The 25,403-nt window shown below is 37.1% G+C and overlaps 2 protein-coding genes across 5 annotated transcripts in view; one reads left to right on the plus strand and one right to left on the minus strand.

The window, feature by feature from the left end:
- The window catches only part of cep192 (centrosomal protein 192), a 32,399-nt gene extending 12,503 nt beyond the window's left edge, over window positions 1–19,896 (plus strand). For 2 of the 4 annotated variants that reach the window (XM_058746045.1, XM_058746047.1), the window contains exons 17-48: window positions 161–302; window positions 383–474; window positions 563–1,676; window positions 1,836–1,953; window positions 2,163–2,322; window positions 4,156–4,891; window positions 4,983–5,131; window positions 5,427–5,657; window positions 5,869–5,994; window positions 7,069–7,212; window positions 7,294–7,357; window positions 7,567–7,706; window positions 7,835–7,927; window positions 8,082–8,200; window positions 10,218–10,403; window positions 10,489–10,579; window positions 11,058–11,237; window positions 11,314–11,574; window positions 11,655–11,776; window positions 14,325–14,434; window positions 14,520–14,682; window positions 14,760–14,941; window positions 15,082–15,205; window positions 15,349–15,454; window positions 16,511–16,718; window positions 16,838–16,914; window positions 17,007–17,102; window positions 17,199–17,318; window positions 17,410–17,519; window positions 17,623–17,752; window positions 18,671–18,729; window positions 19,223–19,896. In XM_058746045.1, the coding sequence (XP_058602028.1) occupies window positions 161–302; window positions 383–474; window positions 563–1,676; window positions 1,836–1,953; window positions 2,163–2,322; window positions 4,156–4,891; window positions 4,983–5,131; window positions 5,427–5,657; window positions 5,869–5,994; window positions 7,069–7,212; window positions 7,294–7,357; window positions 7,567–7,706; window positions 7,835–7,927; window positions 8,082–8,200; window positions 10,218–10,403; window positions 10,489–10,579; window positions 11,058–11,237; window positions 11,314–11,574; window positions 11,655–11,776; window positions 14,325–14,434; window positions 14,520–14,682; window positions 14,760–14,941; window positions 15,082–15,205; window positions 15,349–15,454; window positions 16,511–16,718; window positions 16,838–16,914; window positions 17,007–17,102; window positions 17,199–17,318; window positions 17,410–17,519; window positions 17,623–17,752; window positions 18,671–18,729; window positions 19,223–19,355 (5,886 nt within the window). In that variant the 3' untranslated portion in view covers window positions 19,356–19,896. The remainder of the gene's footprint in view (window positions 1–160; window positions 303–382; window positions 475–562; window positions 1,677–1,835; window positions 1,954–2,162; window positions 2,323–4,155; window positions 4,892–4,982; window positions 5,132–5,426; window positions 5,658–5,868; window positions 5,995–7,068; window positions 7,213–7,293; window positions 7,358–7,566; window positions 7,707–7,834; window positions 7,928–8,081; window positions 8,201–10,217; window positions 10,404–10,488; window positions 10,580–11,057; window positions 11,238–11,313; window positions 11,575–11,654; window positions 11,777–14,324; window positions 14,435–14,519; window positions 14,683–14,759; window positions 14,942–15,081; window positions 15,206–15,348; window positions 15,455–16,510; window positions 16,719–16,837; window positions 16,915–17,006; window positions 17,103–17,198; window positions 17,319–17,409; window positions 17,520–17,622; window positions 17,753–18,670; window positions 18,730–19,222) is intronic. The other 2 variants (XM_058746046.1, XM_058746048.1) reach the window with 1 other exon arrangement.
- A 129-nt stretch (window positions 19,897–20,025) lies between these two features.
- LOC131521388 (lymphocyte antigen 6E-like) lies at window positions 20,026–25,353 on the minus strand. The gene is made up of 3 exons (XM_058746053.1): window positions 24,722–25,353; window positions 23,235–23,351; window positions 20,026–20,669 (listed from the first exon to the last, which is right to left on the minus strand). Exons 1-3 carry the CDS (start codon window positions 24,768–24,770, stop codon window positions 20,452–20,454), a joined length of 384 nt encoding a protein of 127 aa, XP_058602036.1. The 5' UTR covers window positions 24,771–25,353; the 3' UTR covers window positions 20,026–20,451.
- Between the last annotated feature and the right edge of the window lie 50 nt (window positions 25,354–25,403).

The raw sequence follows: 25,403 nt of genomic DNA on the forward strand, positions 1-25,403 counted from the left end.
CCAAACACACCTGCCTGGATGTTTCTAGTAATTCTGAAGACATTGATTAGCTGTTTCAGATGTTTAGCTATTATTATAGCTAAACTCTGATGGAAGGTAGCCCTTCACAACCAAACTTAAATGACAGTTATTCAACCATTTATTTGTTTTTGTTTTTTAGCCATCTTTTGGATACTTAATTACATCACCTGAGAAGAGGGAACCTGTTGCGTTACTTCGACCCTCAGATTTGTTCTCCAGAGGAAGCTCCATCAACATTGAGACAGTTCCGCAAAGTGATGCTGATGAGACACTTAATCCAGGTGCGTTCAACATACTCGTATTAGTTATTTAATAACTGTTTTTGCTTGCAAGTCATTTTGATGTCCTTTGTTAACTACAGATGATCTAGATAAGACTCTTGAGCCCAACACAGCTGAAGCCACACATGAGAATAATGTGAAACCGCAAAGAACTGAGGGGCAGGCTTCCCAGGTATTGATAACCATTTAGCTTTGGACTGCTGTCATACAGTATTTTCAAAATTAGCAAAAATGTTGACACTTTTGTCTAATTTGATTAGATCTCTGCACAATATGGAGATAAGGAGAGTTCTGGCCATTCAGAATCACCCAACTCCAGCAGCAATCTTCTGCTCAGCATCAGTACAATTGCATCTGCAATTGCTGATGCCTCCATCAGCTCAGATCCAGCACAGCTTGCTGCCATGATCATGGAGCTGTCCAAACGGAGCCGCTCTAAAAGCCGTCAGCAAGTAGTAGAAGAGTCTGTTATGAGTCCTGATTCTGTAGCAGCCTCAAATCAAAATGGTCTGCTGGAGAATATGCAGAAGACCACGTCAGTGAGTGACCTTAGTACTCCTGACATGGAGAAATATCTGAAGAGGGCTGATGTCTCAAGTAGCGACAGTGATGGATCCACCTCACAGTCCTGCTTGGACATCCTCACTTTGGCTGATAGTTTGGCCAGTTCTAACAAGCTGACTCAACAACAGTGGGCTCCTCTGGAAAATGGATCCATCCATAAAAACGAAGAGCATTCAGTTATGGAAGAGCAAGCAGTAGGCAAAAAATGTCAAAATCTGGCAGGTAATGCATCTAAACAAACAGAGGGTACTTATGTTGTGTCGCCAAATCCAAGGTCAGATGTCAAACGAAGTGCAATTCCTCGACCCAAGTCAAGCAGTTTACCAACTGCCACTGCTACTGCGCATCCAGCCAAAAGATCTTTGGGTTCTGGGCAGTCATCATCATCTTCCACATCCTTCAAATCAAAAACTGTTGATTTCAAATCTGGCATTGAGAAAAGCAAAAATGACAATCGTGCAGCACCTTCCACCAATAAAAGTGTCCCTGAATCCAAGATCAAAATAGGAACGGCTCGACCACAAGTGGCCAGCACTTCCACCACAGGTAACCGCCGCTCTCTGAAAGGTGAAGGGACCGTGTCAACTCCTGCTTTTGCCCCAAAGACCTCACCTGGCCTTCGCTGTTCAGAAGTATCGTCGTTGAAGACCTCCCCACACAAACCCAAGACATCAGGAGGACGGACAGACAAACCTGCCATTAACCAGGCACGATCACCCAGAAGCCCTAAAACCACTCAGTCAGTTTCAAAAGAGAAAATTGCAGCTGTTGATCGTCAGGATTCCCTACCAACAACACAGGAAAAATTTGGTATCTCTTTTTTTTTTTTTTTTAAACGAATACAAAACCATCAGTATAACAGATTTAGCATGTTAAAAATCAGCATGAAATGTTGCTTAATGTGCTTGAATGTCATGCAAGCTTCAGAAAATTAGGGACATCAACTTTATTTACTTCTTTTTATCGAAGGCTCGCCTGAGAGCAGTGCCCCTGGTGTTGTGGAGGTCACCCATTGTAATTTCAGACCATCCACTTCCCCTCTTACCCACTCCAGTCCAAGCCAGACCTCCATTCCAAGTGGATATGGGTAAAAAATAGTTCCTGAACATCATATCTAACATAATTGCATATTGCCTTTTTTGTGGTGTAAGCCACTTTTATTCGTGAGGAGGGGAGATGATTCTTATTTTATTTTGATTATTGTTAATCAACCATAAGTTATTGTGTAATGTTTTAAATATCTTTGTGGTTCAGTACATGGGTAAATAATGGCTTTTCCTTGTGTTTTGGAAATAGAGAGATGTCTCCGTGTTCCCCCAGTAGTGGAAAGGCTCAGAGGAGTCCTGCTGGTGATCCAGGTTCCCCTCAGTCCCATTGTTCAAGCCCATCTCTCAGTAGACTGACTTATCTCTCCATTAATGAGAACACTTGCATGCCCACCCCTGATCACCATAAGGTGAGTGTTTAACCCCATTTTAGTTTTATGTGGATTACAATATAAACCAATTAGCTATTTAACCAATTTGCTGTTCCTCAAAAGCTTGATGTTTTATAATTGATGCTAGGGCTGGGTGATAAAACGATAACAATAATTATTGCAATATAAATTTTGAAACATTATCACTCATTAGAAATTGCAGAAACTAAAGACTTTTATTTTGTTAGAAAAAAATGACAAAGTGTAAAAAAAAATCATTCAAAAACATGGAGTCTTTTACTCGTTAAAGTGCTAGAGCCCCTGCCCCTTTAATTGACGGTGTAAAGGTGCCCTTTTGGTCCGATCAAGGTTCCCCTAGAACCCCCATAACGCGATTTCTACCAAGAGTGACACCCCAACCCCTGTGCATTAAAGTGTTAGTTTGGTTTGCATAGATTAGTACCCAAGACGTGTCACTCGTATAGTTTTGAATGGGGAAAAATGCAACGCTCAATATGGCCGCTCAATCGCAGGAAGCCCCGCCTTCTGAAAGAAAGAGCCAATTGCTAATCAGTAAAGTCAGCGTGTCACTGCAGCTGCCGTTAGAAGTCCCGGTTGCTATAGAAACAGTCGGCGTTCTGAGACGTGCGCTGAGGACTGCGCATGCGCACTGGCTGATCTAGCCTGAGAAATAAGTTTTTTATAACGCTATTTGAGCAAAAGAAACAACATTAATGATACAGTTGTTGTCAGATTTCTTTGGTGATTTCAAATATGAAATTTAATCGTAAGCTTAGTGAACAGTTTTGGAGAATTTGATGTTTCCCCATTCAAAGAGATAGGAGCTGCACTTGCATGCCCGAGAGGCGTTTCAAAGATGGCCGCCGAGTGACATGACTTGTCTTAAAGAGACTTTGATTTATCTTAGAACTGTTTTGATTATTGTAAAACTATAAGGTATTTTGAAAGAGATTGTGTTGTGAATAATATAGTTTATACAAAAATAAGATGTCTTATATTTTTGTTCTATATCCTTATGACTTACAAAAGGAGATATTAGGCAGAGTGATGCGTCAGTCAGTAAATTTTTCATGCCGTTTATTAAATGGTGAATGAAGATGTCTGTCATTCCATTTTGTGTAAAAAAATTTAATTGTATAGTAGAAATATAAATTACATTTTCAAAAGCTGAAGTGATAACCTCAGTGTTTCACACAGGATTTTGTGACACTTGTGGCAGTAGGTGACGTCACATTAATTTGCATATTTATGACGTCATTGCGTCAAGTTTGCGTTCAGAGAAGTTTTGGCACTTCAGATGTTCTGATTTATAATCGTGACCTCGTCTGATAAAATCAATATACATCTACACTAAAAAGCGACTATATGCGGTGGCGACATCTTCCAACTGAATGAAAGCTAAGGTTTTTCCAAAAAAGTCGCTAGGTTTGTCAGTATGTACCGTTAATGGAAAAAAGCCGCTAAAAGGATCTGAAAGTTGCTAAATATTGTGCTAAACTCGCGCTCGTGTGTGTGAGACGCGGGAGCTGATGGTAGGGAGCGGTGGGTATTGTGGCGGCCCGGCACAAATAAATCAACGTATGGGAAACACTGAACCTTGTTTTACTTATTAGTTAGAACATGCATGACTATTTTAACTAATTGCAAAAGCTGAATAATCGATCCAATCCTACTTATTAATTGGTGAAATAATCAATGACCATTAGACTAATAGATTAACAAACAAAATCATTTGTTGCGGCCCTATTTGAAGTCCATGTTGCTTGACCATTATTTGATATTGATAGTAATGCTGCTGATTTACTTTTTATGGTTTGAATGTACAGATGAATCTCTCTTATTATTCTCCAGAAAAACACCTCGATGGCTCTAAGCACCACTATAATCAGAGCCAGTCCAACTCCTCCAGTGGAACCGTTTGATAACGGAAATGTTCTTAGTTCTTCAAAGAGTCCAGAGCCTCTTTGCCACTCTGAAATTCCAGGCCCCAACAAAAAGACCTCTGAACTGGGCTCACGTAGCCAAAGTGACTTCGGTAAAGACTATGGAAATGAATACTCTAAAGGCAACCGCCAGTCTGAGCCTGGGCCAAGGTTGTACACTCAAGGGGATTCTGGGTACTCAAGCAAGCTGAACAATCAGCATCCTTCTGGGACAGCCTCAGAACAGGCACGCCAAGTGCTGTCTCATGTCTTGGGGTCTGGATCTTGTTTTGGGGCTGCGGATGACTTGACCTATGGGTCAGTACCCAGCTACACCTCTCAAGGTGCCCTGACAAACCTTCCCAACCTCCTAACAGGGCGTTCCCTCTTCAGTTCCCAACTGGCACAGCAGTATCTGAGCTCAGAGGGGCCTCTACATGCTCCTCCCTATCAGATTGGAGGGCCATCTGGTTTGTATGGAGTATCAGCTGCAGTGCCTGCTGCAAACCCATCTATGGGACATATGCATGTACCTGGGCATACAAGTCTTCAGTCTGGCTACCTGAACTCCGGTCAACAACATGCACCTCAGTATCCAGGCAGCACAACCTATGGACAGCCAAGTGTTGGGTCATGGGCTGCACGAGATCTTGGAGACCTTAGAAGTAAGTGGAAAAATGTTCATGTACTTTAAAGGCATTGGTGGTATGAAGGAATTTGTTAAAAGGAAAAAAAAAAAAAAATGTTTTTCTTCAGCTCAAGTGATGGTTCCAAATGAGCTGAAGTTTCCCAGTTCTTGCTGTGTGGGAATTGCCTCTCAGACGTCCCTCAACATCTTCAATCCCTCGGAGCGCTGGCAGCAAGTTTCAATCTCCATCACAAGCCTATCCATTGATGGAGAAAAGGTTCGAAATCTGTCAGATGTAGTCTAGATCAGTGGTTCTCAACAATCTGGCCTCAGCACACTTCCTAAAGATGACTTAAATTTATTTAAAATAATACAAAACAAGCTTTAAAAAGTTTTGCGCACAACAAAATCTAAACCCATATATTTCACTTTCTCAACATCTAAGGTTTTTTGGGCGTGGTCAGTGAGGGCCTTGCAGTCAGAAAGGTTGAGAACCACTGGTCTAATGGAGACATGTCTTATTTATTCATTCCACTTTTGTGTGCAGTATTATAATTGTCATTTCATTACAGGTGGAGTCTGTCCCATTCCAGTGGCTGATAGTAAAGAATAAGACCATAATTGGACCCAAATGTACAGAAGAACAGAAGGTTTTGTTTATAGCACCAAGGGCTGGACTGTATCAGTATACTCTCAGTGTGTCATCCTGGCCTGCGTCTGCAGAGTCGGAGACCGTGGCGCATGCAGAAGTCTTTGCTAAGAAAGTGGTGCTGATCGCTGTGGCTGAGAACCCTGTGATCGAGGTTAGAGATTCTTTTGTCCCTGTTGCCAGTTTCAGAGCACTAAAACTGCATGTAATTTTACTTTTTATGCACAGGATTGCAGTATGGCAGTTTTATCCTTGAAATTGTTTAATATTTTTCTGTATGTTTCTTTTAGAAGTTATATTTAATCCATGTGACGTGCAAAAATAAAGTGGTTTTTTTTTTTTTTTTTTTTTTTTTAATTAAATAGGTTGATGTTGGAAAGACGGGCTGTTTGGACTTCAGGGACATGCCGGGGGGCAGTACCAAGGCCCTGCCACTCAAGCTGGTCAACAAGACTCATGCCACTGTGCCTGTTCGACTAGTTATCAGTGCGGTCAGTGAGCTCTGTCTGTTTGGGTTTGAAATATGTTGAACATTAGTTGTGTATGATGTATTTCTGTTAGTGGTCATATTTGGCACTTTTCAAATATCAGCTTCGGCCGATCAGTTTTTCTGTTTGGCCGATGCGTTTGAGGCGGGACTTTTATTTTGACTGCTGAGAACGGCAGCGCCTGAGCACACAGTGCTCACATTCTCCCTATTGTTCGCCGTCGTCGTGAACAGTTCTGTCTAACACGGATAGAAGTCTGTCTAATAATCAGATAGAACGGTTAAAGGAATTAAAATGTATACAAAAAGTATTATATCGATTGCTTTTATATTATTAGTAACAGAAAGGCAAACATTATAATACTTTCTCGTTTGCCTTCAGCAAATATGCATTTACATCATTTAAACAAATCTTTGAATGTCTAATGAACATTTAATCTCACAAACCTTGCAAACTTTGTCAGATCCAGCTGTGAGATCTTATAAAGAGTGCATTTATATCCTGCATGATCGTGTGTTCTCGGCATGAATTGAATGCTGACAGGAGGAGAGTTCAGCTTCACTGGAGATACGCGATTGACAAACTTTAAACTCGTGATTTCAAACTATGCTCCGCTTTATGCATTCACACAATTCATATTCATGTCATTTTCACTGTGTGCTATATGTAAAATGAGTGTTACCTTGGCTTTATTTGGGGAAAAAAAAATAATAATTCCCAATGCGCACAAACTTCCCAGAATACTGAGTGCCCTGTTGGTTACACAGTGTTTACTTCCTTTTTAATTATATTTTTATTAATCCATTTATTTATTTGTGAAAAATACTTTGTCATCTAAAGTATAAGTATGTATATTTTCCATTTTATTTTTTAATCTATTTTCAAGTGATTTCAAATTTCTTAAATATTAAGAAAATATTAATATAAAAATATTAAGATTGCTTTCCAAGGCATCGGCTTTTAAAAAAACAATATCACCACTAATTTCTGTATGTGTATGAGGCTTCTGTCTGAAAGCTGTCTGAATCCTATGGCATGTTGGAACAAATTCAAGGACAGAGGTTTTGTCTCTCACAGAATGCATCAGCATGGCATTGTTTTGGCTTCTCTAAGAGCCCAGTTGCCATGACCACGGATGGTTCCCTTCATACTGGCTCAAATCTGACCTCGCTTTCAACTTCATCAGTCATAAACCATGTGCTGCATGCCAGTTATGCAGAGGTGAATATTTCTTTAAATTTCTTTCTGATTTGATGGCAGTTTTGACTTTAAATACATTTTTAATTTTTATTCTTTCTTCAGAATCAAGAAAGCTTCTTGGTGTGGGTTCATTTCAGTGCACCTCAGAAGTACATTTCAAGTTCAGGTATGCATGTAAACCTTAACACTGATACAGGTTGAACATTTCTCAACTGGTGTCCATTTTTATTATAGTATCATTGAGATACTGCAGTTTTAGATATATTTTGGTTTTTAAACTTAATTTTTATTTTTAGTTAACTACAGTAACCCTGCCCTCTATACAGTAAAATTGATCACAGACTGAACATGAGATGCTATATTTTTTTGATGCAGGTGAGTTGGGGCCAGCTGATGAATACAGTGCACGGGTGGATATTGAGGTGGACAGTCCAGGCCCCAGTCATGTGATTCGGAGTGTAGCTCTGAGGGCAAGGTCAGGCACTCCCAGAGTGCATGCACCCAAAGACCTACAGGTAATGAATAAAACATGTCGCTACAGATTTTTGAGGTTATGAAATGGCTTCAATTTGATCTTTTTATTAATTTATTTGATAATTTACTTGCTTGATGTCGCTTATTTACTATTTTAATATCTGTACAGACGGTATGTCTTCAGGCTCCTTTGGGGCAGACAGCCAAGCAGACGCTTCCTTTAAAGAATGCAGGAAACATTGATGTTCTACTCCGACTGAAGGTACCTGATCATGAGCTTTTACTTTTTAACACAATTGTATGTTTCATACATTGACTATAGCCTAGAATGTGCCTTGCATCAACACCACAGTGTTAATCTATGTAGCTTAGCCTTTGCTGTGGATTCACTCCTTGTCTTTCTGGCTATTTTTCAGAGTACTGATGGAGACAGCTGCTTCACTGTGAGGCCAGAGGAACTGACTCTGAAAGCTGGAGAGGAGCAGGGTGTAGTGGTCTCCTTCACTGCCCAGGACAAACAGAAACTCAGGGAGAGGCATGTTCACTCATAGATTGATTCAACAGATTGTACTTTTATGCCTTTTTGTTTGCATCTGTGGTTTTTACTTGTATTAATTGCTCTACGGTTCAGATTGTCTGAAATCTAGTTCGACTATTTAGAGAGGGAAGTGTATTTTTTTTTTTAAATATTCTTGCTACTTTATAATAGGGGCTTTCGCACCGCATAGTTCTAGGAACTAACCAGCATGATGGTTCCTAGAGAACCAGTATCCCCCTTGGGCCGTTTTCCTGGTTGCATGCGCACCGGCAACGGGAACTCTGAAGCAGCCGCCAGCAACGTCTTTATCTTTAATTGGTGAATGGAGGACACCATGATCAGAGCTGTTTTTGTTGTGTGCCGTGATAATGGAGATGGAATGTTAACGCACGATTTACGCTATTGAAAGAGCGGCGAAAATCTGACTAAATCTCCTATGACAACTTGAAGTGTTACATATCATCGAGGCTGAGAAAAGAACAGCACTGCAGACAACAGGTAGCTAAAGGCCATTATCGCTGTTTTCCATGGTCATGGAATAAATATTTTTACATGGCTTTTTAAAAATTTGGGTAACACTTTACAATAAGGTTCATTAGTTAACTACATTAGTTAACATGAACTAATAATGAACTGCACTTATACAGCGTTTATTAATCTTTGTTAATGTTAATTTCAACATTTAATAATACATTAAAATCTTGTTAACATTAGGTAATGCACTGTGAACTAACATGAACTAACAATGAACATCTGTATTTTTATTAACTAACGTTAGCGAAGATTAGTAAATACAGTAACAAATGTATTGCTCATGGTTAGTTCATGTTAGTTAATACATTAACTAATGTTTAACTAATGAACCTTATTGTAAAGTGTTACCAAAATTTGTTTGGTCAATCAGCATACACTCACGTCACTGGTAGTTCCTCAAGAAATGTTTTAGACCCTGCTCTGAAGTATGAGCTAATTTAGTTTCCCCAAACAGAATTCCTAGAACTAAATATTAGTGATGCACGATACTGGATTTTTGCCGATATTTTGGCCGATTGCCAATACAGATATATTTCCTTTTTGTTTGGAAACAACACCAAGTCTCTCCTGTGTGGAAATTATAAACAAATTATTTTTAATTTTGGTTAGTTTTTCAGTACATTGAAAGCTTTGAAAATAATTAGAAGACAACTATATATCAATCGCTGCTTTTTTCCCCCCCTTTAGAAAGATGCAGTGGTAACCTTAAAATATGATTTTAAGATTTGTAGATGGTCTAAGGCAAAAGAGTTGTAAAAATCTTTTAGAGCTCATAATTCGATTTAAAAACAAAAAAATATATATATTGTGTATATATAACATTATTTAATTTACAAGTGTCATGTTTTTAATTCATGTAAGCTATAGCTTATCTTTAAATCAAAACATACTCATGATTTTATGACATTGATACTGCTTCATTTATTCAGAAACACAAGTTTCTTAGTCATATTTGTGTATTTTACTTTTTTGTTACAAGCAGGCCAACAGCCTATGTAAATAAAACGCCTTACCGGACAGGAATTAGGACCCGGGGGAGGCTGCCATTGCTTCTACTGCACACACTAGAAATTGTTGACTCTATCACACACCGAACTCATCTTGTACATGAATTCTCAAATTAAATGCAGCGATCCAAAACAGTGAATCTAATCATAATTCAGGCAAAAGTTCGCTTCAAGAATGACCACACTGCTGACGTGATCTAATCGCTAGCACACCCTAAGCACATGTGAGTTAATCCTCTTATCAGCAAGACATATCGGCATAATTTTTCATATCGGGATTCGGGCTGATGCCGATATTTATATTTTAAGCCATTATCGGCCGATTCCAATATCATGCATCCCTACTAAATATGTTCCTAGTTCCTGCAGTGCGAAAATGCCAAAAAGCGTGTACTTCCGCTAATAGTTCTAGGAACTATAAAAGAAGGCCCCTAATGTTGTACTTTCAAGTAACATTTGATTTCTTTTCTCAGCATGTTGACGATTTTGGTTCTACCCAGCGGACCTCAGTATGAGGTGATGCTGAAAGGAGAAACGGTCCAAGGAGTTTCTGGGAAAGTAGTATCTGCACCTGCTGTGTTATCACAGGCTGAGGTCCCACCCATCCTCTCCAACAAACAGTTCATGGCATGGGGAGGGGTTACCCTGGGCAGAGCAGTGTGAGTATACATAGCCATAGAAACTGCCAGAAACTGCCATTCATAAAAGTGAATTGGATGGAGATGATGGGTTTTGTGTTTGTAGGCAACAGAAACTGGTGCTAAGGAACAATTCACCCATTACATCACAGCAACTCAGACTGCTCATTAGGGGCCAAGACCAAGACTGTTTCCAGGTAAGCTAACACATTGAGAAATGTAGATTAAGACACTGAGATCTATAATGTATGGAGCTCCAAAGGGGACATGACGAAAGAATATGAAGTGTTGTAAAAATCATGGGTAATGTATGAACATGCATTCTGTCCCAAGAATGATGTAGGTCAGAGGTCTTCAACCCTGCTCCTGGGGACCCACTCTCTTGGAAGGTTTATTTCCAATCTGCTTCAGCACACCTGCCTGCAATTTTCAAGCAGTCTTGAGGAGCTTGATTGGCCGCTTCAGGTGTGTTTGTTAGGGTTGTAGCTAAACTCTTCAGGATAGTGGGTCCCCAGGAACAGGGTCGAAGACCTCTGGTGTAGGTACAGCATTCATCAGCAGCCAGCCAGCCAACCAGCTCATTAGTTTTGTAGAGCCAGTGGCAGTATATTCACATCCGTCTATCCATTTATCCTTTCTCCCACTTGTCTGTTTCTGTGAATCTCAACCCTGCAGCTGCAAAGCTCATTCGGCCCAGATGAGCGACTGACACGTAACAGAGAGCTGTCAATCAAACCCAAAGAGGATGTGACTGTTCATCTGCTCTTTGCTCCCACCCGTGTTGCATCCATGCTGGCCAAACTGGAGATCAAGCAGTCTGCTGCACGTGCCTCCCAGCCTGGGGTCAAGTTCACTGTGAGTTTATTAGTAATCCCTCATAAATAATATTGTTGGAAAAAGTTGGTGTTACATTTTAGCGTGGTGTTCTCAGATCCCTCTGTCAGGCTATGGCGGCACGAGTAACGTGATCCTGGAGGAGTTGAGGAAGCGTTCTGAAGGCTATGTGGCCACGCTGAGTGGAGTGCACGCAGGACGTGTCAGTAAGCTCTGTGTGTGCGTGCGAAACACGGGTTCACGTGCTGCCTTCGTGAAAGCGGTACCCTACAGCAGTCTTCAAAATCGAGCTGTCATGGACTCAACCATTATTAGCTTGTCCCCTTCACAGTTTGTCCTGAAAGAACGAACACAGGAGGTGAGCCAAGTGCATGATGTTTTTTGTTTTTTTTTAATGCCTGTATATGCTTGGAATATTTATCAGTGCTGTTTCTGCAGGTGATCACAATAGCGATGAAGGCTTCACGCAGAGAGCAGGCTTGCTGTCAGTCTGGTGCAGCTCTTCTTGCCACTGTCTGCCTCTTCTGTGGGGACGAGGTCTCTCGACAACAATTCAGGAAGTCAGTGGCAGTTCTCATTTGACTTGAATTCTCAGCTTAAATGAGGGATATTTTAAAAACATTTTAGTGTTAAAATAGGAGCTTTTCTCTTTATTTTATGTGTCTCAAAAATCTGATGTCTAAATCAAAAAAGTAGATGACACGTTTCAGTAATTTACGTACTTTTGCAGTTAAACATTTTTTGAGAACTAACCCCCAAAAAAAAAGAAGTGTATTTTCTAAGAGCCCTCTATCTTTTTAATTGAACAATGTAAAACAAACAAAAAAGTTTTGCATATAGCCATGCATAGTTCACTATAGACCTTATTAGAAATGAAATAATTACTAGTAGGGGTGTAATGGCACACAAACATGACGGTTCGGTACGTACCTCGGTCTTGGCGTCACGGTTCGGTATGATTTTTCTGTATTTTTATTAATTTTTTTTTTTCAACAGTGGTTTACTTGAACATATTGCTCTCTTTAAATTCAATTATAATTCAAATTTTCTTAGGGATAAAAATCTACCTCCACTTCTGCTCTAAACTATAGGGAGCCCTTTTACATTACTATAAGGTTGCAATTAACACCAGAGCCCAAACTTAAATTCAATTGCTATTTATTTTTAACTGTAGTAATCAACACTCAAATAAAAAAAAAAATGTATGCAAACATGTTAATTTTTAAAAATTAACTTCTAAATAAATTTGTTGTTTTAAATACAATAATTTAAATAAGTCATAATGTATGTTTAAGTAAATATTTTATGAAACAAGTTAAGACCACTAACGGGTAGGGCTGCAACAAACGATTATTTTAATAATCGATTAATCTAACTATTATTAGAACAATTAATCGACGATTATTTCACTGATTAATCAGTACACTTTGATTACTCGGCTTTTGCAAGTAGTTAAAATATTAAGTATACATATTCTAACATAAAGGTCAATTCAGCTTTAGAAAAGCATATTATGTAATAACAATTATTATACAATTAATTGGTAACACTTTACAATAAGGTTCATTGGTTAACATTAATTAACATGAACTAAGAATGAACAATACTTCTACAGCATTTATTAATCTTAGTTAATGTTAATTTCAGCATTTACTAATGCATTTATAAAAATCACAAGTTGTTTTTTAGCATTGGTAAATGCACTGTGAACTAACATGAACAAACAATGAATAACTGGATTTTTATTAACCAACATTAGCAAAGATTAATGCATGAATTTAATAAATGTATTGTTCATTGTTCATTCATGTTAATTAATACATTACAATAAGGTATCATTTGTTAACATTAAAGTGTTACCAATTCATTATACAAATAGATGTATTTGGCACACAAAATGAGACACTCTCTCAGAATTTAATTAGCTACATGGAAAAGTAACACATAATTCTGCCTAACATCTCCTTTTGTAAGTGATAAGAATCAAAATAAAGGTAAGTGATGAGATGCTTTGGATAAACTATTTTATTCAAAACATAATGTCTTAAAATAGCCTACCGTATAGGGTTATGGTAACCAAAACAGTCCTGAGCTAGATCAAGCTTTGATTTCTGTAAAACAAACTATCACTTATAAATATTTTTTCCCCACTAATAAAAACATTTTATCATTAGCTAGCTCCACACTGGAGAGCTGCTTTATTTCAGAAAATCAAGTTGTAATTCTAACTGAAAGCGACACTGACTCTGGGTGTTCATGTTTAATACCGTAAAGCTGCTTGATTTAAGGCTATCTATTGCTTAAAGTACTATATAAATAAACATGATGTGACTGGACTTTACTGGAGTACTTAACTGCAGAGCTCATGCAAACATCCACATCGTTGTAATCAGATGCATTTTTAACTGCTGCATTCACACTGCTGTCAGTTTTTGTTGTTTATGTTGTTACTGAGAGGAACGCGCGCAATATATATTTACATATTCATCAAACGCTGCTCAGGTTCGGGTGTGTCTTCTCTTGAATCGCATCCAGGAGGGCTGAATTACATTCTTGCGCCACACTGGTCGAACCGCAGTATTGCAGGCTCTTGCATTAGGTCATGTGAGATCAAACGATTACTCGACAACAAAAATATTTGTCGACAAAGTATAGTCTAATATTTCACAAAATGCTCTTCAGACTTCATTTCTCTAGCAAATAACGAGCTGAAGACACTGACTTGCCTGAGGTAAATGGAATGCTATGCGAGATTTCGTTTACAAGCTGTTTTAATGGTCTTTCCGCGGTTGAGAAACTAATTGAGCGATTGAGCGTGAGGGGTGAGATGTTCATTCACGTATATTTCGCATTAAAACTAGTAATAAAGAGGAAGGGAACAATTTGTTCGGTACATGTGTAAATTTTCGGTACGAATACGTTACACTACTAATTACTAGTATATGATTCACGCTTACCAGCTAGAGATATGACCTCCCTGATAATGCTTATTAAATGTGAACTTAATCTGTGAGAGGACAGTTCAGTTGATTTTTACATATTCTGTGGTGTAAAAACACATTTTGTAATGTTGTTGTTGATTTTATTTTTTTATTATCCATTTTCAAGGTTACTACAAATCAAACCAGAAGCAGGGAATAAAGTACTGTCTGAGAACAGCTTATTAAAAAATATCCCCTTTGATGAAATGTTCCTTGGAGAGGAGCAGGTTCAGGAGGGTAAGATGGCAAGAATTTACTCAATTGAATTACTCTTAATCAATTAACTGACCCTGGTTGTGATTGTGGCTTTATTTATTTTCAGCCTATGATCTGCCTCAAAGGCCAAATGAAGCCCAGATTTTCTATGGTAACATGAGCAAAGTTATGCTGTCGCTGTTTGGCACTATGGAAATGTCAGACTCTGGAGAGAGTGACCATATGGAGTCCGTCAGACCTTCACAACGGCACACTTCTGAATCAGACAGGTAAACATCCTCGAACGACACACTGAACAGAAATGAATGCTTTCAGATTTCAGCATGCTGATGAAGTTAATGTGTAGTTCTCCACACAGCGGTTTGGGGTCATCGGGCCGCTACATTAGTAATGTTTCCCTGGATGTGCTACCAGTCAAGGGTCCTCCATTAAGTCCGTCAGAACCTGTGCTGAAGCAAACAGAGCTGAACCTAGAGAACACCTGGAGCATCAAGCCTGAACAGCTGGTTCTCACAGCACCCACTATCAGTAAGACACATTTGAGTTTAAAAATTTGATATTAAAAATGAGCTCAGGTGGTTTAATAAATGTTGTTAATAGTAGTTATATGCACCTAGCAAGTGAATGCTTGCCCCTCCAAATCTTGTCTTCTGCTTGTTTATTTGCAGACAGTGCGGCTGACACCAGGCATGTGCAGATACTGAACCGCTCAAACAGAGAGCTGAGCTTTGAGCTGTCCTGGCCAGCTCACTGCCTTACCATCACCCCACAGCACGGAGTCATTGAACCTCAGTACGAGACTTGCATATAAACAAACATCGGAAAATCAATGACTTCACATTTTGTTCTCATTTTTAATTGAAAGTACATAGCTAATATAAATGTTTAGCATTTAACAAAATCTATAGCCGTATTTAGTTTTCTCTCTCTTTCAGGAGCCACTTGCAAATACTCATCAGTCCCAATCCTTCTCTGGCAACCAAATCCTCCATGCTGCCCTGGAGTGGACAGATCTATGTACAGTGTGATAATCAACAGAAGGTATTCATTTCTGGAGATTTGTGTGTAATGTCTGACTGAAGAGGGAATGTACAAGTTTTTTTTTTTTTCAATATTTCAAAGAAACTCTGATTATGTGAATTCTTCTTTACAAAATGGAGAGACAATACGGTGCCATTCAAATGTTTGGGATCAGTAAGATTTTTAAGAAGTTTGTGCATCAAGGCTGGATTTATTTGCACAATAATTGTGAAATCTTATTGCGACTTAAAATAACAATTTTCTATTTTAATATAGTTTAAAATGCAATTAATTCCTGTGAAGCAAAGCTGAATTCAGTGAGTCTTCAGTGTCACATGATCCTCCGAAAATCATTCTAATATGCTGATTTATTATCCGTGGAAATAGTTGTGCTGATAAAAATTTTTGGGGACCTGTGATGCTTTTTTTTTCAGGATTCTTTGATAAATAAAGTTAAAAAGAACCGTGTTTATTCAAAATAAAAAAATTGTTACAATATACACTACTAATCAAAAGTTTGGGGTCAGTACTTTTTTATTTTTTTTTTTAAGAAATTGATACTTTTTATGCAGCAGGTGTTAATGGATAAAAAGTGATTAGTTAAGACTTATATTGTTAGGAAATATTTCTATTTTGATTCAGTGCTGTTCTTTTTTTAACTTTTTATTCATCAAAAGAATCAAAGAAAAATGTATCACAGGTTCCAAAAAAATATTAAGCAGCACAACAGTTTCAACACTGATAATAAATCGGCATATACGATTTCTGAAGGCTCATGTGACACTGAAGACTGGAGTAATGGCTGATGAAAATTCTGTGCTGCATCACAGAAATAAATTATATTTTAAAGTATAATAAAATTGGAAACCAATATTAGAAATTGCAATATTTCACAATATTACTGTTTTTCTGTATTTTTGTTCAAATAAATAAAGCCTTGATGAGCAGAAGAGACTCCATTTAAAAACATTAAAAATCTTACTGAATCCAAACTTTTGAACAACAGTGTCGGTGAAAATCAAACATCATGGTGTTGTGCTTTCTGTAACACCTATCCTTATGTCACTTTCTCTGAAGTCCATTAAAGTTCAGATCCGGCAGGATCTGGCCATGGATGTTTCTGCCACTAGCTGTGCCATGGACCGCTCTTTATGCCCACTGCCACCTCAGGCTGAGACCCCTACAGTACCAGGACAGAAACCTCAGAGCAGCAGCACCCAGCCTCAGGTAGAGATCAAGAACCGTACGCTGGTCTTCCCTCCCATTGCCTCTGGAGAGTCATCAGGTGAGTACAGAACCTGTCAACTGAATATTTTTTTTATTTGTACAGTAACAAGATTTTGATTGATTTAAGAGACAGACTTTCAATAGGATTCTGAAATCTTGGCCTATTTCTTTGTGCAGAATGTTCTCTGGAGGTGGAGAATCATGGAGAGGAGGTCAGATGGTACCTCTCTTCATTTGCTCCTCCATATGTAAAGGTGTGTGATGTTGGCACTTGTGTAATAATTTTGAAAGCTCTCATTCCTGTGGGATTTATTGATTTTGACTTCACTGTTGTCTGTTGGATCAGGGTGTCGATAGCAGTGGAGATGTTTATCGTGCCACATACTCTGCCTTCAGATGTGAGAAGGTATCTGGGACTCTGGGGATTCAAGAGAGGATGCAGGTAGGGGTGTGGATGTGTCAAAACATCATCTAGTCTCTAACAGGTCTAGAATTTTCTTTTAACCGATTAAAGTTTTCTGTTTTGTTTTGTAAAAAGGTTCCATTCACTTTCCTTCCACGTGACCGGGGAGATTATGCACAGTTTTGGGATTTGGAATGTCACCCAACAGCCAAACCTCAACACAAGAGCCGTGTTCGCTTCCAGTTGTGCGGCACTGTAAGTCTAATATATGCAGAGTCCTACTTTTTTGTGTATGGAGGAGGAATGGTAGTACTTCCCTGTTGAGTGTATTGGTTCATGTGTGCAGGGCATAAGAGCAGGAGAAGCATCGAGTGCTAAAGAAAATTGCTCGTTGGTGAAAACAGAAGCCACCGTGAAGAACAGGAAGAGACTGGATTCTGCAGGCTCAAAGACTGGGTAAGGGTTGCATTCCTGTTAGAAATCTGACCTATAGAGGAAGACTTCATTCACTGCTAAAATGTCACAGGCATATTTTGCTGTTTATTTCTAATTCATTCAGATCTTCAACTGAGACCCAAAAAAGGGGCGTGTATGCACCTCAAAGTCTGTACACATTTCCTGCCACACGAGTGGGCGCCACCAGCACATTGAAGGTTAACTTTAGAAATAACTCCTCCAACACGCATGAGGTGAGAACGTAGGGCTGCACTAGTCACAACACACTAAATAAACAAGTCAGATGACATTTTAAAGTGACATTATTGATTAGCTGCTGTCACTTTACAAGTTGTTTAAAGTCCTGTTTCTAAGTGAAAAACACATTAAAGCAATAGTTAACCCATGAATGAAAATGCATTTAGATGTAGATTAGGTTTTTTTTTTTTTTTTTTTTCATCGGAATAGATTTGGAGAAATTAAGCAGTACATCACTTGCACACCAAAGGATCCTCTGCAGTGAATGGGTGCCGTCAGAATGAGAGTCCAAACAGCTGATAAAAGCATCACAACAATTCACACTAATATACTCCATCAATTAACGTTTTGTGAAAAGCTGTTTGTAGTAAATTCATCAAGACTTTTCTAACTTCAAGTCCTCTATTGATTTCTCCAGTGAAGTAATTTATTTCATTTGATTCAGGAGAGAAATGTGCAGAGATCATGCACTGTCAAAAATAGTCCAAAACAGATTTAAAAAAAAGTTTACATCAACAATTATTGATTATGGACTGGTATTTTGAACATTAACTGATGGACTGGAGTCGTGTGGATTACTGTGAGGCTTTTATCAGCTGTTTGAACTCTCATTCTGACGGCACCCATTCACTCCATTAGTGAACAAGTGATGTAATGCTAAATTTCTCCATCCATTCTGATGAAGAAACAAATTTATCTACATCTCGGATGGCCTGAGTGTCAGGAAATTTTCAGTTTTGAGTGAGCTATTCCTTTAAGAGGTCACAGAGCAATCATTTAAATATAAAATGCATTCAAATCTAACACATTCAGTCACTAAATGGTCTTTGCATGTCGATGTGTGCAGTGTTATTACTGCTTCTCCTAAATGTCTGGCATGAAACTTAATTTGAGGTTTTCTAATTGACTTGCAGCTAAAATTCATAAGTCCTAAAGAGCCTTTCCACATCAAGCATTCAAATTATTCTCTAAGGTGAGTTACATTCTCTCTTGCTTACTCTTTCTCTAGTAGTAGAAAGTCTTGCTGTTAAACTTTGCACAAGCCAATTTTAGGAAAAATAGCAAGTAGAAAGATTTTATTGAAGTGTTCCATGTCACTTCCTGCTGCCAATGCCTGATGTGAAGGCTCTGATTCAGAGCTCAGCCACAGGTCAGATTTTTGTGTGTGGTTTGTGGCACAGTATGCACTTTACTATATGCATGTATTTGTGTACTAAATCTGTGGTGTTCTAAATGATTTTTAGTTTGTTTAATTTTAAACTTCTAAACTTATTCCAATATTTTGTTATTTGTGCTAGTATCAGTTGGTGAGAGATTGTGGAAATGTTTTTGCAGTTTTGATGTGAAATTCATTTTCTTACCATTTAAATTTTTTTTTTTTTTTCTCTGTAGCATTACAAGTTAGTTTGGTTTACTATATCTGCACATTTTATTGCCTTTGATCCTTTTTCCGCGTGCTTTCCTAGATCACAACACTACATCAACCTCCCTGTTCAGTTTGTGCCGGCCGCTGTGGGCCAGTTTTCCGGCACGCTACTCGTACAGACGGACACAGACGCTAAACTGGCCGTAGAGCTCCGTGGAGAAGCCTTGCCATGAAAACCGGCTCAACATAGCCACTCACCGCCAGCAGAGGACACTGCAGGACGAAGCTAATAATGAAGAGACATTACTTGAACTTTTTTCGTCTAAATGCTCTGCAAAAGAATGTCTGAGTTTGTTTTCCACCACCCTGCGTTTTTGTGATTGTTGACCGCTATCATCATATAGTTATGGCCTTTTTGGATAAGCACCATACAATATGGATATTATATATCCAGAGTCTCAAATTTGTCGTAATTTTTGGTATTTTGCCACCGTTTATCACCTTTGTATCACTGGTGTAAAAGATATCAGTTTTTGTCGTTTTCTAGGATTTGTTTCCTTTTGTGTAACTGTTAATATGAGCTCACCTGTTGACCGAAGTGTTATCACATAATGAAGCTATACGAATATTTTAAAGAAAGATCTGCATCACCATTAGTTGAAAATTGCACATGCTTTATACAGCACAAAGTGTTTTTTTTTTTCTCCTTTATTTTTGTGTGTCCTGTGTATTTATTTTAAATCAGTTCTTGATAAATAAAAATTCTTAAATTCATTTATTTGTAAGTTGTCTTTGTCTTCCACTAATGTGTATCCAACCTTTACTATTTAATTTGTGTCCTATTTATTCAAAATTATTTGTTATGGTCATTTTATTAGGCAATCAACATTTCTAAAACATACGTGTTTTATTTATAATCCATTCATTTTTTGCATTCAAGACAAGCAATAGATTTCAAAATTTTATGTTAGAATTGTAATTTTTATTTTCATTAAACGTAAAAGAGGAAAAAAAGGCATTAAAACTCATTTTAAATATATCCATAAGTCTGAAGATATACATATCTAGGGCCTAAATTCATGTGCAACACAGTTATGCTATAATTTGATTATATTCATTCTTGTGCAAGTCTTCCTTAAAGTTTTCATGCAATTACTTCATATGTTCAGATTTCTGGAATGCGTGACTGTACATCCTTCTTTTCAACCAAATGACTGTTAACAAACAGGTAATGAAGCAAGGGAAGTTAGCTCCGTAGGGTTTTCAATAAGAAGACAGTTTTAGTCCATGATGGCATGTAATGCATCCATACCCCGAGTGTTTAACATTTCAAGTGTGCGGTCTGAAGAGGAGGGTGATGAGGAGCAGCGGTAGTACCAGCAGCCATCTGTGCAGTGTGACGCTCGCAGCTCCGCTGTAGTTGCACAGGTAACTGTTACAGCACGTCACCTGCACGCCATTTCCATCACTGTCCACAGAGGCAGTGGCTGCAGCGCTTGTGCAGATTTTTGAATTGGAGCACGTCTTCACAATGGCAGTAAAACTTCCTGAAAATACAAAATTCAAAGATCTGCTATATTGAGCAGTTTATAACTGATGCAGCAGCTTTTTGGGAACTGAATCTGACCATGTGATGTTTTCAAAAAGCTTACACATGCAATTATCAGAAGTCATTCCGTTTTATTAGGTAAACCTTTTTGTTTTTCTTTCAAATCAATGCGAGTGAGATTCTGCCGTTTTTATGTAACCATTAGATGGAAATATCTAAAATATAAAGCCTACTGAATAAAAACCTGTTGTACGCAATCTGCTACATACGTTCTAATTGATGCAAAAAGCATTATAGCATATGTTTTGCCCCCACAATAAAAACTCAACTAAACATTTAAATTTCATAATATTAAGAAAATAGATATTTTTATGCATTTTATTTAGGGAGTCTGCTATACTGCTATGAAGATCTCACTGATTTACATGTTATCAGAATTTCATCTTCATTTTTGGTTATATAAATATCAGCAAATGTAACAAATTGCATATTTTTACTCAGTTTGGGCCTTACAACTGAGGTGTTTTGGGTGAGCTCCATATTCTCCTATATCAATATGAATGATAAAAAGCCTGGCTGATCAAATATGTAACCCTGGATGACAAAACCAGTCTTAAGTGTCAATCGAAATTGAGGTTTATACAACATCTGAAAGCTGAATAAATAAGCTTTCCATTGATGTATGGTTTGTTAGGATCGGACAATATTTGGCTGAGATACAACTATTTGAAAATCTGGAATCTGAGGGTGCAAAAAAATCTAAATATTGAGAAATTTGCCTTTAAAGTTGTCCAAATGAAGTTCTTAGCAATGCATATTACTAATCAAAAAGTTCAAATCTTATCAAAGTTTTGATACATTTACGGTAAGAAATTTACAAAATATCTTCATGGAACATGATCTTTACTTAATATCCTAATGATTTTTGGCATTAAAAAAATATCGATAATTTTGACCCATACAATGTATTTTTGGCTATTGCTACAAATATACCCCAGCGACTTAAGACTGGTTTTGTGGTCCAGGGTCACATATGATAATAAAAAAAAATTAAAAATAAAATGCTAACTTTTCTTTAGATTATCTCTCTCTCTCTCTCTCTCTCTCACACACACTAATAATCTAATAATCCTAATTGCTCTGAATTTGTGTGTTAAAAAGTGTAAACTACAGTGGTAGAACTAGACTTATAAAACCAATCATTCCGGTCCTGATAAAATCCACTAAATTGCACTCGTGACGTGAAACCTGTTCAACCAACCAGTGCGTGACTCCAATAACTGATCTTTTTTTTTGGCAGAGCATGATCTGTTATGACTAGGACTCCAGGAATAAAGTCAATAACTGACTTATCTCTATATATTATACATCAGTGGTTGTAATATAGAAATGAAAATTCAGTCATTGTTGACCACTGAGCTTAACTTTTATTGAACCTAGAAAATGGCTTCAGAATATCCAGAATACCGGGATAGTTCACCCAAAAATGTGTCCCAAACCTATATGAGTTTCTTTGTTCTGTTTAACTCAAAAGATATTTTGAAGCAAGTGGATAACCATTGACGTCCTTAGTATGAAAATGATATGGTTAGCTACATTCTTCAGAATATCTTCTTTTGTGTTCAGCTGAAGAAAGAAACACATACAGGTTTGGAACAAATTGGGGGTGAATAAATGATGACAGAATTTAAATTTTTGGGTGAACTATTCTTTTAAAATTTTAAAGGCATATTCTGGGTTCAGTGAAAGTTAAGCTCAGTTGTCAGCCTTTTGTGACAATCTTCATTACTACAAAAAAGTAATAGTAACATAGTAGTAAAATATGTAGTGATATATTTTGGCAGCAGAAGAATTACTAATAAGCCGATGATTGCCAATATGATTCGTGCTTATGATAAAACATCAATGCCATGTTCTGATATGATCTGTTTGTCTGTATATATTGTTGGTTTCTGAAGATGTTGAGTAGGCTATTATAGTAAAGTCAGCAGATATCTGATTTTTATTAAAAATATTCATTTTAATTATACCTGTTGGATGCTACATTTTGATGTAATAATAATACATGCAGAAATGATCAATTCTACTATTTTTCAATGCAGATACAGATTTGTTATATATTGCATGTAAAACGTATAGACACAAAGCCAAGATTGAATCACTTTTTTTTTTAAATGCTCAAAATAACATTTAATAGATCATTTTACAATGCAGAGATATTTCCCCTCTAAACTAGTCTAAAATTTTACTTAAACGAGTCCTTTATATATATATACACATACACACACAAAAAAAAAAAAGACTACAAAACATGATTTGTGTGTATTATATGCACTAGAGCCATGTTCTGTCTTTAATAATTCTGATCAGTAACTAATGCTCTAAAGAAAGACTCTTTGTAGGACGATCAGCTGATTTCTGATATTCAGAATTAGAACAAGTGGCTATTGTTGTGGTCCTGTCCTGTCCCATTTTAACTCATTATTTAATCACTTCCGCAATGTATCCATAGTTTTCCCCATATCAGTGTTGAGCTGCTTTAACGTCAAAGGCATTTGCTCACCTAGCGTGCCTACAGTGGTCATGCAGGTGTCCAGAGGAGCCTGACAGTCCTGAAGGTTTTTGTTACATTCTTCATTTGATGTTGCGGAGCCACACACGTAACACTTTAGCGCATTTACTGAAAAAAAAAGAAAAAGTAATCTGGTTATTTAAGAATGAATGATGTCATTTATATTGAATGTAATAATATTTATAGTGCAATCGAATAAACAGGTATTTCAAAATAATCAAAATTCACAATAGAGAACACTGTATTCTAAAATTTCACCATACTTAATGTTGTTTACTCAACACACACAGTTGGTTAAATATTCACTTACTAAGAAAGACATGGAAAGGGTTATAATCCACGCTTACAAAGTAGCACATAACCCAAATAAATATAGCACTGTTCAAAAGTTTGGGGTTAGTTTTTTTTTTTAATATATAGATTTTGTTTAGCAGTGATGCGTTAAATTGATCAAAAGTGCAAGTAAACACATTTATCATGCTATAAAATATGTCTATTTCAAATAAATGCTGTTGTTTAGAACTTTCTATTTATCAAAGAATTCCCGAAAAAATATATATATCACAGTTTCCACAAAAATATTAAGCAGCACAACTGTGATAATGAAAAATGTTTCTTGAGCACCAAATCATCATATTAGAATGATTTCCGAAGGATCATTTGACACTGAAGTCTAGAGTAATTGCTGCTGAAAATTCAGCTTTTTCATCACAAGAATAAATAAACTTTCAAAAATATTAAAATAGAAAATCGTTATTTACAACTGTAATTACATTTTACAATATTACTGTTTTTTTCTGTACGTTTTGCTATTTTCATACAGCCTTGTGAAGCATATAAGATACTCATAACATTAAATAATTCTCAAACTTTTGAATGGTGTATATATAGTGTATATAGAAACTCATATATATATATATATATATATATATATATATATATACACACACACACACACACACACTAGTGCTGTCAAACGATTAATCGCGATTAATCACATACAAAATAAAAGTTATGTATATATAAATACACACATAAAGTACATATTTTGAAAATATTTACATGTATTTACATGTCTATATTCATATAATTTATATTATAAATAAATATATTTCATATATAAACATAACATATTTTTCTGAAATATATACATGCACATGTATGTGTGTGTATTTATATATAGCCTACATAATAAATATACACAGCACACATGCATATACTATGTAAACAAAAACGATTAATCGTTTGACAGCACTAATATATACATTTACAGTTTAAATTTAAGTAATGTAAATACGTGTGAATATCTCAAACTAATCTCAACACTGTTTAAAAACAGCACCTGAATTTTCTATCACCCAAAACTGAGAAACATATTAGAGAACTGCTGTTTCAAACTAGATTACAATCAACATGGAAGCATGTTAGCAATCCAAAATATATGAAAGCAATTCAAGCGAGTGAATCAGAAGCCATACCTGAGTGTACAGTTAGAAGTAAAAAGAGCAGACTAGAAAGAGTCGCCATGCTGCTGAAGCGCTGACTGACTGCATGTGTGGGAGAGTTCACTGGGTGTTCACAGACTGAAACTCACTGTCTTCTCAAAGATCCACCCAGCAGACATTCTTTCACGTCTCCCTTGAAAAGACAAGTGAAAGAAGGCACACACCAGCACAGCTGGCATTCCCTCATACTTTTGGACTGGTGTCACAACGTGCCTATCACATTCTAACATGACGACGCTTAGATGTGAATTTTACAAACAGAGGAGTTTGTATGTAGCTATGTCGCGGATGGTGCCACATCCTTCTTGTGCGTTTTACAACTGAGACATACTGTAAGAAAATTCAGACTAATCTTGACTGACCTGATTAAAAAATTCAGTCACTTTATTCATAAAAAAAAAAAAAATTCTAATTCATAATTATGGCTTGTATAACTAGGTACAATTGTTTACACTCTAACTTGAGCCTGTATAATGGTTTGTTTTATCTGATGTCGTCATCCCTCCTGAGTCCCGGCTGACAGGTCCGACTGCTTCCACTAATGGGCGAAACTGGTTTTGTTTAATGGCAACAAGGCAAAAAAGCCAGAAGAATAGAATTATATTGTCCAACTTTAATTAAAACATGTTTTAGAAGTCAAATGAAACCTAGATAT

The sequence above is a fragment of the Onychostoma macrolepis genome, chromosome 16, assembly GCF_012432095.1.
Source record: "Onychostoma macrolepis isolate SWU-2019 chromosome 16, ASM1243209v1, whole genome shotgun sequence".
In the NCBI taxonomy this organism is placed as follows: Eukaryota; Metazoa; Chordata; class Actinopteri; order Cypriniformes; family Cyprinidae; genus Onychostoma; species Onychostoma macrolepis.